Source organism: Mobula birostris, chromosome 12 (genome assembly GCF_030028105.1).
Source record: "Mobula birostris isolate sMobBir1 chromosome 12, sMobBir1.hap1, whole genome shotgun sequence".
Classification (NCBI taxonomy): domain Eukaryota; kingdom Metazoa; phylum Chordata; class Chondrichthyes; order Myliobatiformes; family Myliobatidae; genus Mobula; species Mobula birostris.
This window is the reverse complement of record NC_092381.1, coordinates 58,763,521-58,779,080: the sequence shown is the minus strand read 5'-3', so window position 1 is coordinate 58,779,080 and position 15,560 is coordinate 58,763,521. Positions and strand designations below refer to the sequence as shown.

The 15,560-nt window shown below is 40.8% G+C and overlaps 1 protein-coding gene across 1 annotated transcript in view; it reads right to left on the bottom strand.

The window, feature by feature from the left end:
* LOC140206339 (DEP domain-containing protein 1B-like) overlaps positions 1–13,521 on the bottom strand; it is a 35,130-nt gene extending 21,609 nt beyond the window's left edge. The window contains exons 1-3 of the mRNA XM_072274685.1: positions 13,359–13,521; positions 6,159–6,424; positions 4,810–4,939 (exon numbers count right to left, since the gene is read on the bottom strand). Coding sequence (XP_072130786.1) covers positions 4,810–4,939; positions 6,159–6,424; positions 13,359–13,406 — 444 coding nt within the window. The 5' untranslated portion in view covers positions 13,407–13,521. The remainder of the gene's footprint in view (positions 1–4,809; positions 4,940–6,158; positions 6,425–13,358) is intronic.
* Between the last annotated feature and the right edge of the window lie 2,039 nt (positions 13,522–15,560).

Genomic DNA, 15,560 nt, shown 5'->3' with positions numbered 1-15,560 from the left:
TGTTTCCATTTTGTGATGATTGACTTAATTGTACTCCAAGGGATATTCAGTGACTTGGAAATTCTCTTGTATCCATCTCTTGATGTGTGCTTTTCAATAAGCTTTTTGTGGAGTTGTTTGGAGCATTCTTTTGCCTTCATGGTGTAGTTTTTGCCAGGATACTAACTCACCAGTAGTTGGATCTTCCACACACAGGTGTATTTTACTACAATCAATTGAAACACCTTGACTGCACACAGGTGATCTCCATTTAACTAATTATGTGACTTCTAAAACCAATTCCCTACACCAGTGATGATTTAGTGTGTCATATTAAAGGGGGTGAATACTTATACAATCAATTGTTTTGTGTTTTATATTTATGATTAATTTAGATCACTTTGTAGAGATCCATTTTCACTTTGGCACGTCTTTTTCTGTTGATCAGCATCAAAAAAAAAGCCAAATTAAATCCACTGTGATTCAATGTTGTAAAACAAAAAAAAAAGAAAACTTCCAAAGGGGGTGAATAGTTTTTATAGGCACTGTACATTTGAAATCACTGAACTCTACTTAACTTCGATGAAGTCCGCCTCAGTGCATTTAATATCGCTAGTTTTAGTTTCATAAATTTCATTGCTTCAAGATTGTGTTTTTCTAGTTGCTAATAAAGGATCGAATACTTTTCTTTAACTCTGTGGAACATTGTTATTGGATTGAATGGAGGGCATGTCATACAATGATAATTACCTGCGGGTTTTACCAACCCAGTATTGGTTTGTCCTAGTGGGCCACTGCACACACAACTAAATAAGCTTTTTATTCTTAACATAAAAGTTAGCTAGAGGTCCATCATTATAAAAACCTCATTACCAGGTTTGTGATTTCCAAACCAAAGGCAAGGCAGTGGATGTCATTTATTTGGATTTTCAGTAGGCGTTTGATAAGGTGCCACAGGAAGCTGCTTAACAAGATAAAATCCTATGGTGTTACAGGAAAGATACTGGCATGGATAGAGGAATGGCTGACAGGCAGGGGGCAGCGAGTGGGAAGAAAAGGAGCCTTTTCTGCTTGGCTGCTGGTGACTAGCGATGTTCCTCAGGGGTTAGTGTTGAGACCGCTACTTTTCACATTGTTTGTCAGTGATTTAGATAATGAAATTAGTAGCTTTGTGGCAAAGTTTGTAGATGATACCAAGATATGTGGAGGGGTAGGTAGTGCTGAGGAAGAAATGCGATTTCAAAAGGACTTAGACAAATTGGAAGAATAGGCAGAAAAGTGGCAGATGGAATACAGTGTTGGGAAAAGTATGATAATACACTTTGGTAAAAGGAACAATAGTGCAGACTGTTATCTAAATGGAGAGAAGGTTCAAACATCAGAGGTACCGAGGGACTTAGAAGTCCTTGTGCAAGACTCCCAGAAGGTTAATTTACAGGTCGAGTCTGTGGTAAAGGCGGCAAATGCAATGGTGGCATTTATTTTAAGGGGAATAGAATATAAAAGCAAGGAGATAACGCTGAGCCTTTATAAGACACTAGTCAAGCCATACTTGGAGTATTGTCAACAGTTTTGGGCTCCTATCTCAGAAAGGATGTGTTGTCATTGGAGAGTATCCAGAGGAGATTCACAACGATGATTCCGGGAATGAAGGAGTTAACATATGAGGAGCATTTGGCAGCTTTGGGCCTTTACTCAGAATGCAGGGGATCTCACTGAAACCTACTGAATGTTGAAAGGACTAGATAGGGTGGACGTGGAGAAGACGTTTCCGATGGTGGGGGTATCCAGAACTAGAGGGTGCAGCCTCAAAACTGAGGGGCGACCCTTTAGAACAGAGGTAAGGAGGAATTCTTTTGGCCAGAGAGTAGTGAATCTGTAGAATGCTCTGCCAGAGACGGCGATGGAGGTCAAGTCTGTGGGTATATTTAAGAGAGAAGTTCATTGTTTCCTGATTGGTCAGGGCATCAAAGGATATGGCGAGAAGGCAGGTGTAGGGGGTTGAGTGAGATCCGGAATCAGCCATGATGGAATGGTGGAGCAGACTCGACAGACTGAATGGCCTAAATCTGTTCCAATGTCCTATGGTGTTAGGACAACATTGTTTTTAGTTACCCAGAAATGCAGTAGCCTTTCTTTTATTAAACACAATATTTCCCCAAATCTAAGGACATCATCATGAAGATACGTTTTAAATCAAGCATTGTTTGAGAAGTTCACAAAGCTTCTATCTCTAAGTTTCTCATTTTCATTACAAATCTAACAGATCTAAGCTTCTTTTCTTAAAAACATGAACAACATACCTTAATATGTCAACCAATAAGCTTGAAAATAATGCAGAATTTCTGAGAAAATGCAACCCATACACATTTGGCATTCCAGTACTTGGTAATCTCACACATAACGTATGCAGACTGGAGTGGGAACTTTCTTAGTAGAGCCATTCCAAATCCCTGTTATGTGTTCGATTATGTGGTGAGGCGACAGCAAACCACACAAAAAAATCTGCACCACTTTTGGATATTACAAATGATCCAATAATGGGTTGTGGACAACTTTCAGAGGCAATCTGTGTCTAAAATTTTGGAACATCCGGCGTTTACAAAAGCATGGAACTCCTCTAGCTGCTGATAGGTGAGCAGGTGAAATGAATTGAACCGGAGCAGGCCATAAAGCCTTTGAACCTACTCTATTATACAAGGTTATGTGGGATTCTATGTCACAACTATTTTGTCACTGGTTTTCATATTTCTGATTCCCTTAAGGCTCTCAGCAAATGATTTCTGCATATATTCATCTTAGATAGCTGACAGTTTCTGACCCAGAGTTTAGGACTCTCCACTGAGAAGATAAGACCATAAAACATAGGAGCAGAATTCAGTCATTTGGCCTGTTGAGTCTGCTCCATCATTCAATCATGGCTGATCCTTTTTTCCCTCCTCTGCCCCACTCCTGTAACCTTTGAAGCCAAGTCCAATCAAGAACCTATCAAGCTCTGCCCAACGACCTGGCCGCCACAGCAGCCTGTGGTAATAAATTCCACAAATTCACCACAAGATGCAGCCTCTTGGTCAATCACCCTCAGAATCCTGATGTTTCAATGGTAATACTTGAATAGGGAAGACTAGAACGTTGCTTAAAATGGAGATACAAATATATGAGAAAGCTGGAAAGACAATAGCAGAATTAGAGGTTCTTGAAAATTTTAGCCAATAAAGCTATTCACTTTGCATTGCCTTAGACTTTATGTCAAATTATTTTCCAGAAGGAGACATGGTTGAAGTGGTAACTATTAAATGTCAAGCGATTCGTAAATTAGTGACCATAAAACCATATTATGCTCTTACCCATCCCACATACATCTTACTACTTTCGTACTGGCACATTTGACCTCAAAATCAATTTTGACCATATATAAAGGCAACACATGCAGTAGATGTAAAATTAAATATAGCTTTTGGAATTATATTAGTACATTTTATGTATTGTACTGCACAGCTGCCATAATACAACAAATTTCATGACATATGTTTGTGATAATAAACCTGATTCTGATTGTGCCTTAATCATCACCCCCTCCTCCACTGCTGAGTTGGAGTATCGGGAACTGGTGAACATAGGTTTAAGGTGAGATGGGAAAGGTTTAAGAAGAACTTGAGGGGCAACTGTTTTATTATAAAAACATAAAGGGTGGTATGCAAACAGCTACGGGGAGCCACAGGTGAAAGCTGAGTTCCAGGTGGGGACTAAAGGTGGACAAACCGCCCTGAAAAGGACACGACATGTTCCCCCACCAGAGGTGCTACCCTTCCCTGACACCCCATACACCCGGCAAATGGGACTAGTTTGAACATCGTGGACCAGTTAGGCCAAAGGGCTTATTTCTGTGCTATATCATTCTACATGCCATATGCTGTTTCTTTACCTTTTTACCTGTATTTGTTCTCCTTGGCTTTCACCCTTACATAAAGCCTTATAGTCCTCAAGTCCTGCTATTTTTCTTTTAAAAATTTCCCACTGTATAGATGTAGACTAAACTGCAAGCAGATGCTCTTACTCCACCTTTGCCAATCATGTCTTACTTTTATGAATTTGGCTTTGCCCGACAAGACCCTTATACTTTATTCCTGATCTATCCGCATCTTTTTCCATATCCACATTGAAATATATGAGTTTATGACCACTGTTTCCAAAATCCTCCCAAGTTAACACTTGGGGCCACATTCCCCATGGCAAGGTCCTTCCGTCATTGGTCTATCTCTATATTGTGATGAAAACTATTTGCGGACACACCTCGAAAATTCTATCTTGAACCTTTTATGCCAAGGCAATCCCAGTTAACATCTGAAAAATTGAAATCATCTTGTACTATAACTCTTATTAAAAATCACATTTCTTTGCTATTTGTCTAAATATCTGTTCTTCTCTTCTATTACCCGTTAATTTTTATATATTATGTAATACACCCTTCTGTTTGTAATCTTTAACTGAAGGCCTTTGAGGAGTCATCTAGGATACCCTCTCTCATATTAAAGAAATAAATTCCTTGACCAACAGTGCAATGATAGAGGCATAAAATATATTGAAAGTTCAGGGTGGAATGCAAATCAAACAGATACAACTACCCATAATTTCAATTTATAATGGAAACAAAAAAAAAAAAAATCACATAATAGGATTTGCAAAGGTAGAATTATCTATCTTAAAATGACATTACTGTAATAAAACAATTGTACTTCTTTCTGGAAAAAAATTGTAGTTTTGAAAATAAGTTACTTGTGTAATCCCATTCAATAATTTCTAGATCAAAAAAAGTTAATCCAACAATACCTGAGGAATTCTAGCCTCCTTATGCAATGGACAAAATTCACTTTTCTTCATGTTGCTCATTCCAGTTGTATTTTTTTGGTAAAATGGAGGATGGCTAGGAACAACTTTCAATGGGGATGTAGCAGGAAATCTGTTTAACAGAATATTAGTACATTATTTTCATCAAAAGATATTATTGAAGATAGTAAATGAAGCAAATTACTAGTAACTGCATTTATGTAACAACTTTAATATGACAAGCCATTTCGTAGAAAATCTGACTGAGGAACAAGAAATATTAGTCACATCATTTGAAATCTTGATCACAGTTGGTTTTAAATATCTGAGAGGATAAGGTGGTGTGGAGATTTATAGAGTGAATTACAAATCTTGGGCTTAATAGCTGGAGGCATGACACCAGTTGAGAGTTTAAAATAAAGGAAAGAAGGCCAGAATAAGAGGAATGCACATCTCCTGGAAGACTGCAAGATTGGAGGTTACAAATAGTGGAACAGCTGAGACAATGAAGAGACTTGAAGGCACCTGAAATCAAGGCATTTGCAATGGAAGCCAGTGAAATTTAACAAGAAAATATAATGGATGTATAGTAAGATACAGGATGACATCAGGTTTATGAAGACTACTATGGGGCACCACAGTAGTGTAGAGGTTAGTGCAATGCTATTACAGCTCAGGGCGTTGGAGTTCAGCGTTCATTTCTGGTGCCATCTGTAAGGAGTCTCTGTACGTTCTCTCTGTGAAATGTGTGGGTTTTTCCCGGATGAGCTGGTTTCCTCCTACGGTCCAAAGATGTGCTCGGTAGGTTTATTGGCTACTGTAAATTGTCCTGTGATTAGGTTAAGGTTAAATTGGGGACGTTGGGGATTGCTGGGGCAGAGAGGCTCGAAGGATCGGAAGGCCCTAATAACTGCACCTCCGAAAGATAGCAGGAAGAGAATAAGGCCAGTATTCGGTAGGACTGAGTGACAGTATGAAGTGACAAACGGAGAGTCTTATAGATGCAATATCAGGTCTACTTTCAGGCCAAATGTTTCCAAGATTGCCAGCTATCTAGTTTGGCCTCAGAGTGGCCAGGGAAAGTAATGGAGTCAGTGGTGGTGTGTGGGTGATTAAATTTATGGCAGGGTCAAAAAATTTATCCCTTTACCCAAAATAAAGGAATAAAACCTTGACATGCACCGTATATCACTATATTAACTAGATACCCCACTCAGCACCAAGGGATTTCACTGTACGCATTAGCCTACAGTTCAATCATGACTGTAAAATAACTCATTATAAAGCACTCTCAGATATTCCAAGAAATTCACAAAAAATATTCAAATGCAGGATTCACCCCCTTTACTTACCTATATAACTGACTGTTATCATCCACATTCTCCGCTCCCCATCTTCCTTTTATATCCTCAATCACACGGTTCTTCAAAAACTTTCTTAACAGTTGCAGAGTTTGCTGTCTAGTCACATCTGGCCCAAAGTTACTGTTATTTCTCAGCAGCTCATGCAGCCAATCAACTGCCTCGGAAGCAGTGAAACAATTATTGTACTTTTTCAAGCGCACACAATGTTTCTTCAAAGGCATTCCTGCCCGAAACAGCTTGATTAATTCATTCCACTGGAGAGAGAAAAAAATAAAGAAAACACATAAATGTTATGGCTTTGTGACATTTGAATTGCAATACACATGTAAAATTAAATCTGAAGTACAACATAAAACAAGACAGAAGAAAATACTTCCAGTTTTCGAGCAGTAATTTCAATAATGAAATCTATTAATTAAATGTATCCTGAACAAGGACAACACATATCAGTCACTTCACTGACTGCATCATCATAGATGTTATTAGTGATTTCTTTGAGAGTAATAATAGTCACAACTTCAGACCAACATACAGTTCCCGATGCATTATTTCTCAGCTTCGGATTCTCAGGATTTGTACATAGTGACCTCACATCTTCTACCACCTATTAATGTAATCTCATACAAGAATGTCACTATTCTAATTTACGAAAGCTCCTTTTACTGATCACCCTTGTATTCTCAGAATAAACTACACGGACTTCTGGTCTGGGAAGTCTTCATATTATAACATTGCTATTTCCCAAATCCTTCCATAGCTCCAATCCAATCTCCTTTAGCCCTTCAACTATTGCACTTTTGCTCCTGTAGATTTCTTGTTTTGAATAGTACATAATGAGTGGACAAACATTCAGCTGCTAAATACCTAGTCACATAGAAACTACATAGAACCATTTAAAAAATAAATTAAAAAAAGACTACAAAACATATTTCACTGATAAGCCAATTTAAAAAATCTGCCACCTAATGTTGAAACAGCACCTTTTTAATTTTTTTTAAAAATACATCTCCTTTTATGCCCTCTGTGATTGCCTTCTGTCCACAAACTTCCAGCCAAGCAGAGCAGGAACAGCACACAAAAAAACACCAGTCAGCCAGTTCTGCATGAGTTCGAGATCTTAGCACTGGAACTAACCAAGTCCTCAGAGCTGATGAACAATGTTCAGCTGAGCTAGTTTTCTGAATGCCCAAAATTTAATGGAAGTTATGGCTAACATAACAAAACCTATTTATTCCACCACACTGCAGCTATGTACAAACCATATGACAGACTCACAACAATTTGGTTAAATTGTAAATTATCATTGAAAAGATCTATTAAGTTACCTGGTTATATCAAAGCCTTACAAAACAAAAAATGCTGGTATCAAACTAGACACTTGATTTAATAAAGAAAAATCAACCCGGCTCAGAATCATATTTAATACCACTAGATATGTCCTGAATTTTTTTGTTTTGCAGCAGCAGTACATTGCAATAGACAATAAAAACTATAAATTATAATAAGGAACAAATACATATAAAATTAAATTAAATAAGTAGTGCAAAAAAAAAGTGAGCTAGTGTACATGGGCTCATTGTCCAACCTCGAGTATTTGTCCAGTATTTCCCTCTTGAAGGTAGCAATGAGGAGAGGGCATATCCTAGGTGATGGGGGTCCTTAATGATAAATGTCATCCTTTTCAGGATATCCTCGATGCTGGGGAGGCAGGTGCCTATGATGGAGCTAGCTGAGTTTGCAACTTTCTGCAACTCTTTCCAATCCTTTGCAGTGGCTGCTCCATACCAGACGGTATTGCAACTGGTTGGAAAGTTCTCCATGGTATAGCTATAGAAATTTGAAAGCGTTTTTGGTGACATACCACGTCTCCTCAAACTCCTAATGAAATGTAGCCACTGTTGTGCCTTCTTTGTAATTGCATCAATATGTCGCCCAGGATAAATCTTCAGAGATATTGACACCCAGGAACTTGATATTTCCCACTCTTTCCAATGCTGATCCCTAGATGAGGACTGGTGTTTGTATCCTCAATTTCCCCTTCCTGAAGTCCACAATCAATTTCTTGGTTTTACTCAGGTTGAATGCAAGGTTGTTTTTGCGACACCACTCTACCAGCTGATCTATCTCACTCCTGTATGCCTCGTCGTCACCATCTGATATTCTGCTAAAAATAGATGTCATCTGCAAATTTATAGATGACATTTGAGCTGTGCCTATATGAAGTCCTTTGCATTAATATCTATGGATATGTCAAAATAGGGAACGCTGTCTTTCAAAGTTCAAAGTAAATAATCAAAGTATGCATAAGTTATCAAATATTATCTTGATATTCATCTTGCAGGCATTTACAGGAAAAAAAACAATAGAATTTTACGAAAAATTGTACATAAACAGACAAGGACTGACAAACAGCGATGTGCAGAAGACGACAAAAAGCTGGAAACAAAAATAGTACCGAGAATATGAATTGCAAAGACTCTTTGAAAGTGAGTCTGTAGATCATAGAATCAGTTCAGAGTAGTGGTGAATAAAGTTATCCACGCTGGTTCAGGATCCTGATAGTTTTAAGCTAATAAGAACATAAGAAATAGGAGCAGGAGTAGGCCATCTGGCCCATCGAGCCTGCCCCACCATTCAATAAGAACATGGCTGATCTGTCTGTAAACTCAGCTCCATCTACCTGCCTTTTCCCCGTAACCCTTCATTCCCTTACTATGTAAAAATCTATTTAACTGTATCTTAAATATATTTAGTGAGGAAGCCTCAACTGCTTCCCTGTGCAGAGAATTCCACAGATTCACCACTCTCTGGGAAAAACAGTTTCTCCTCATCTCTGTCCTAAATCTTCTCCGCTGAATCTTGAGGCAATGTCCCCTAGTTCTAGCCTCACCTACCAATGGAAACAACTTTCCTACTTCTATCTTATCTATCCCTTTCAAAATTTTGTATGTTTCTATAAGATCCCCTTTCATTCTTCTGAACTCCAGAGAGTATAGTCCCAGGCGACTCAATCACTCCTCATAGGTTAATCCCTTCATTCCTGGAATCAACCTGGTGAACTTTCTCTGCACTGCCTCCAAAGCCAGTATATCCTTCCTCAAGTATGGAGACCAGAACTGCACACAGTACTCCAGGTGCAGTCTCACCAGTACTCTGTATAGTTGCAGCATGACCTCCCTGCTCTTGAATTCAATCCCTCCAGCAATGAAGGCCAACATTCTGTTTGCCTTCTTAATAACCTGCCGTACCTGCAAGCCAACTTTCTGTGATTCATGCACAAGCACTCCCAAGCCCCTCTGCACAACAACATGCTGCAATCTTTCACCATTTAAATAATAATCTGCTCTTCTATTATTCCTTCCAAAGTGGATGATCTCACATTTACCAACATTGTATTCCATCTGCCAGACCTTGGCCCGCTCACTTAACCTATCTATATCCATCTGCAGGCTCTCCACATCCTCTGTACAATTTGCTTTTCCACTCAGTTTGTGTCATCAGCAAATTTTGCTACACCACACTCAGTCCCCTCTTCCAAATCAATGTAAATGGCCCCTGCGGCACCCCACTCACCACTGACTGCCAACCAGAGAAACACCCATTTATACCAACACTCTGCCTTCTATTGGTTAACTAATTCACTATCCATGCCAATACACTTCCTCCGACTCTATGCATCCGTATCTTATTTATAAGTCTCTTGTGCAGCGCCTTATCGAATGCCTTCTGGAAATCCAAGTATACCACATCCACCTGTTCTCCTCTATCCACTGCACTCATTATGTCCTCAAAGAACTTCAGTAAGTTTGTCAAACAGGACCTGCCCTTTCTGAATCCATGCTGCATCTGTCTAATAGAACCACTCCTTTCTAAATGTTCCGCTATTTCTTCCTTAATGACAGTTTCAAGCATTTTCCTGACTACAGATGTTAAGCTAACTGGCCTTAACGTTTCTTGAACCAGTTCTTGAACTGTTTGAGAATAACTGTTCTTGAACCTACTGGTATGGGACCTAAGGCTTCTCCCTGGCACTACACTATTCTCCAGACCACCTGGACAGTAAAGGTACCCATGTCAGACAACTGCTTATTGACTAGGGTTCTGTCTTCAATATAGTGGATTCTGGTTAATTGGGACACATCGGGGACCAGTACATTTTGGCCCCATTAAACGGCTGCTCCAATTAGCTGAAGTTTCATGGAAATAATTAAAAAGGTATAAGAAAGGAAAACTACCATTAAAACTGAGTAACAAATTATGTATTCAAATGATATACAGAATAAATTATAACACTATCCAGACTACTACAGTACTAAAAATGTGTATTAGTTCCTAATAGTTATCAGCAGAAGAATTGACAAAATCAGCACAGACACCTAGTGCAGTGAGTGGACTGCCTTCAAACAATGCTTTTGAAAATAGCATCCTCCAAATCTTCATTTTAATGTGTAACATTCAAAATGATTGTTGATACCTTCAAATTCTTTGTAGCTCCTAACTTCTTGAAGTAGTGAAATCATTTCATTTTCACTCCCAGCCATCTCTGGCATCTCCAACCCTGAATGCTTGAAACCACAGTGAGCAAAACAGCTCTTCATTGTCTTCACATCAAAGTTGCTGGTGAACGCAGCAGGCCAGGCAGCATCTCTAGGAAGAGGTACAGTTACCTTTTGGGCCGAGGCCCTTCGTCAGGACTAACTGAAAGAAGAACTAGTAAGAGATTTGAAAGTGGGAGGGGGAGGGGGAGATCCAAAATGATCATGGAACTGGAGGCCTAGGGAGAAAGAAAAAGGGGGAGGGGGGATATGAGAGGATCATGGGACTGTCCCATGATCCTCTCGTATCCCTTTTGCCAATCAACTGTCCAGCTCTGGTTCCATCCCTCCCCCTCCTGTCTTCTCCTATCATTTCGGATCTCCCCCTCCACCTCCCACTTTCAAATCTGATACTAGCTCTTCCTTCAGTTAGTCCTGACGAAGGGTCTCGGCCCGAAACGTCGACTGTACCTCTTCCTAGAGATGCTGCCTGGCCTGCTGCATTCACCAGCAACTTTTGTGTGTCTTGCTTGAAATTCCAGCATCTGCAGATTTCCTCGTGTCTTCATTGTCTTATTGTTTATTACTCACTAATTACCAGTGACAAAAATCACTGCTTTTTGACCACAAACATGCAAGCGATGCTATTTAAAAACGGCTCACTCTAACCATAGTGAAGTGTCTACAGCCACACGATGTGCACATGACCGATGTGAGTTAGAAATTATTTTTCTACTGTCTCTTGTCCTAATTAAGTAGTATAGTGTCTCAAATTAACAAAAGGAATCTGGGCTATTTTCCTGATTTGTTTTTGCTCTTTAAGAGTTATCCCAAATAAATGGCTGCCTGATTAACTGGAGCCCACTATAATATCATTCCAAGCAAACCCATCACCAAACTCTGGAATTAAAATCTCCCTCTGCAAGTGAATCTTTGATTTTCTGATCAATAGGCCACAAGGGTAGTCACCAACACCTTTACCATGATTTTTCTAAACGCTGCTGCTCCGCAAGGTTGCTTCCTCAACCCTCTTTACTCATTGTAGTCTCATGCCAGGCTACATCCAACCCATCCATGAAGGTTTTCAGATGATACCATAATAGTGGGCACATCTCAAACAACCAATACCATGCTTATTGCCTTGATGAAACCAGTTAGAATGCTCTCCCCTGCGCATCTATCAAAATTTGTCAAAGTTTTACATACATACATCATCCAAGATTGTTTAATGTCATTTCCAGTACTTAGGTGTAAAGGAGAATGAAATAATTGTAACTTTAGATTCGATGCAGCACAAAAAAAAAGATAAAGAACACAATAACAATAAAAAACAAATATAAATACAAAGGATTGCTTATATATGTAGATTGATTGTCTGTACGTTAGGTGACTGACTAGAAACGATAACGTAGTAGTAGTTGGGGTGTAGAGGTGTCGATCAGTTGGGGAAAGTAACTGCTTTTGAGTCTGGCGATCCAGGTGTGGATTCTATGTAGCCTGCGTCCATGAGCAGGGTGGGTGGGATCCTTCGTGACATTACTAACCCTTTTCCTGCACCCTTCTGTCCTCGATGGTGGGTAGGCTGGTGCCAGTGATGTGTTAACCTTCCTGCCTGTTGCAGAACAGGTTCTATACCATGCTGTGATGCAGCTTGTTAGGATGCTGTCTACTGCGCATCTGTAGAATGGTGTGAGTATAGATGTGCATAGTCCAGTTATGAACATCCGGCTTTTGATGACATGCTGAATCTACGTGGAGGGCCCGGTCTTGCCTTCTTTGTGATGACACTTGTGTGGACAGGACCTCTGATATGATGGTACCAAGGAATATAAAGCTACTGACACTCTCCACCTGGGACGCGCTACTGAGGGCCTGCTCACTGATCTCCGGACTTCTTCCTTCTTAGTCTATAATTAGCTCTTTGGTTTAGCAGTGCAATGAAAAGCATACCATCTGTTATTCAAATAATGAAGTTCTCTAGGTATGGCCCGGGCACACAGAACAGAATACGAAACCAGGCAGTTTAAACCAGGCTAAATACTTTCTCACCAAGCTGGAACGCGAGATATCATCAGGCATGTGCACAGAAACAGGAAATGTCGGAAGCTCAACGTCAGGTAGTGCCGTGAACAACGATCAGAACAGTGAAAATACCTGTGGTGTTGTTTCGCAATCCATCATTTGGGGTTTTTCTTTTGCTCCCTACTTTTATTAAGTTCACCGGCGCTCTGGAGATGTTTCAGCTCCTACAAGGACCACTGACTGTTTCGTAAATCATTTTAAATTTGGTCCCACATTGGACAGGCATTATCGGTGAAATTGTCTTGCGCTACATCTAACTTACACCGACTGTCAAATCCCAATATCTTGATATTACCCAATACAGTAAATGATTATGAATTATATTCACTCACAATCGCCCTTTTTTGTAAAACAAAAAGTTAACTTCTCTTTTAAGCGACCTCTTTCCAAACAGTTCCTGATGTAATGCTGTGTGCCCACCCGATGTATTGCCAATAAAGTGCTGCTCTCCAATGGGGAAAACTTTCTCAACCCTGCTCCTATTCTGGAGCCCAATTCCTCTCCAAAACTAAGACAACTTCTTCGTCAAGAACGTTTTTTTCCCCTTTGCAGATATCATGAAATAACTTACCAGCTTCGTAGCCCTATACGGCCCCGGCGAGATAATCCGGTTTTCCATATCCTCCCAGTTGAAATTCAAATCCGGCAATGATCAGTGATAAACCCGCTGGCCATTTCCAACCACAGAAGCCGGAGACAACGGCGAACACCGAAAGCGAGCTTCAGCCATTGCGAGTGTTTGAATCCCGAACGCGAACGCTCTCTCACTGCTCATTGGCTGAGACTCCCACGTGACGTCACCAAATAGGGAAAGTGACCGTTTGTTGCTCTGTGTGTGTGTGTTAGTTAGTTAGTTAGTTAAAAGTCCAAGAGCTTTTCTTTTACAATTTCCGTAAAATTATTACTGCAGGAAGTCCAAAATATGAAGGCTAGAAATAGTCGGCAGATTAGACACAGGTGCAAGGAGTTAAAGTGGCCACCAGATAACCTTGTGAAAATATTTAATGTTTTTAAGTATGGTGGAATACCATTACAAAGTTCTGAGTTTACATCTGAATTTGGTCTCTGCTGTGAATCAACTTCCCAAAAGGTACAGTGTCCCTCAACAATTTTTCCTTTAGCTCCTCCCACTTTCTCCAGACTTGAGTAACCATGGGCACCCCATGGCCCCCAGCTATGCCTGACTTTTCCTTGGTTATGTAGAACAGTCTATGTTCCAAGCCTTCTTCCTCTTCTTGGGCACCCTGCTTTGGCTTCCTGCCTGCTCTGGATTTTTCATCTCCAATAGCTGACAAGGCATCAATCGGCTCAACTTCAGCACTCCTCTCTCCTTGAATTTTACTCCCTCTGAACACACTGGCCTCCACTCTCTCTGCACTAATCCTAACCTTACTATCAAAGGTGCAGACAAACAAGATGTTGTTGTAATGAGGCACACTGACCTCTAGCTTGCTGAAGCCAAGCGCCAATTCTCAGACACCTCCTCATACCTACCCCTTGAAGAGGGCCCCACTCAGGACCATCAGAAAACTGTCTTCGACACCAAGACTGACCTCATCAACTCTGGAGAACTCCCATCCACTGTCAGCTAACTCATAGTTCCCTTACCCCACATTGCTTGCTTCTACCTCCTACCCATGATCCATAAACCTGACTGTCAGGTGGACCATTGTCTCTGCCTGCTTCTGCCCCACTGCACTCAAGTCCTCATAACCTGACTCCATTCCATCCCCTTAGTTCAACCTCTTCCCACCTACATCTGTAATACTTCTTATCCCCCCTATCTCCTCACCAGCTTTAAATTCCCTCGCCCTGACCGCCTCATTTTCACCATGGATGTCCAGTTCCTGTATACATCTCTCCCGCATCATGAAGACCTGAAAACTCTCTGCTTCTTTCTTAATAAATGAACCAACCACTTCCACTCCATCACCACCCTCCTTTGTCTGGCAGAACTGCTCCTACCTCCTCAACAATTTGTTTTGGCTCCTCCAGCTTTCTCCAGACTTGAGGAGTAGTCATGGGCACCTGCATGTGCCCCAGCTATGCCTGCCTTTTTGTTGGCTATGTAGAATAGTCAATGTTCCAAGCTTACCCTGGTAATGCTCCCCAATTCTTCCTCTGCTACATGTACTACTGTAGCTTCATGCACTCAGGCTGAGCACGTCAATTTAATCACCTTTGCCTCCAGCTTCCACCCTGCCCGTAAATTCACTTGGTCCATTTCTGACAGCTCCTTCCCCTTTCTCAATCTCTCTGTCTCCATCTCTGGAGACAAACTATTGACTGCCATCTTTTATTAACCCACCAATTCCCATGGTTATTTTGGCTGTACCTCTTCCCACCATATCTCTTGTACCACGATGAGGCCACCCTCAGGATGAAGGAGCAACACCTTGTATTCCATCTGGGTAGCCCCTAACCTGATGGCATGAATATCAATTTCTCCTTCCAGTAAAAAACAAATCTCCCCCCCCCCGCCACCTCCTGGGTCTTCTCCTCCTTCCCTTTCGCCCATGGTCCACTCTCTTCTCCTATCACGTTCCTTCCTCTCCCGCCTTTCCTACCCACTTGGCTTCACCAATCATCTTCAAGCTAGCCTCTTTCCCCTCCCCCACCTTTGTATTCAATCATTTTCTCCCTTCCTTTCCAGTCCTGAAGAAGAGTCTCGGCCTGAAACATCGACTATTTATTCACTTCCATAGATGCTGACTGATCTGCTGAATTCCTCCAGTATTTTGTTTGTGGTGTTTTGTATTTCCAGCACCTGCAG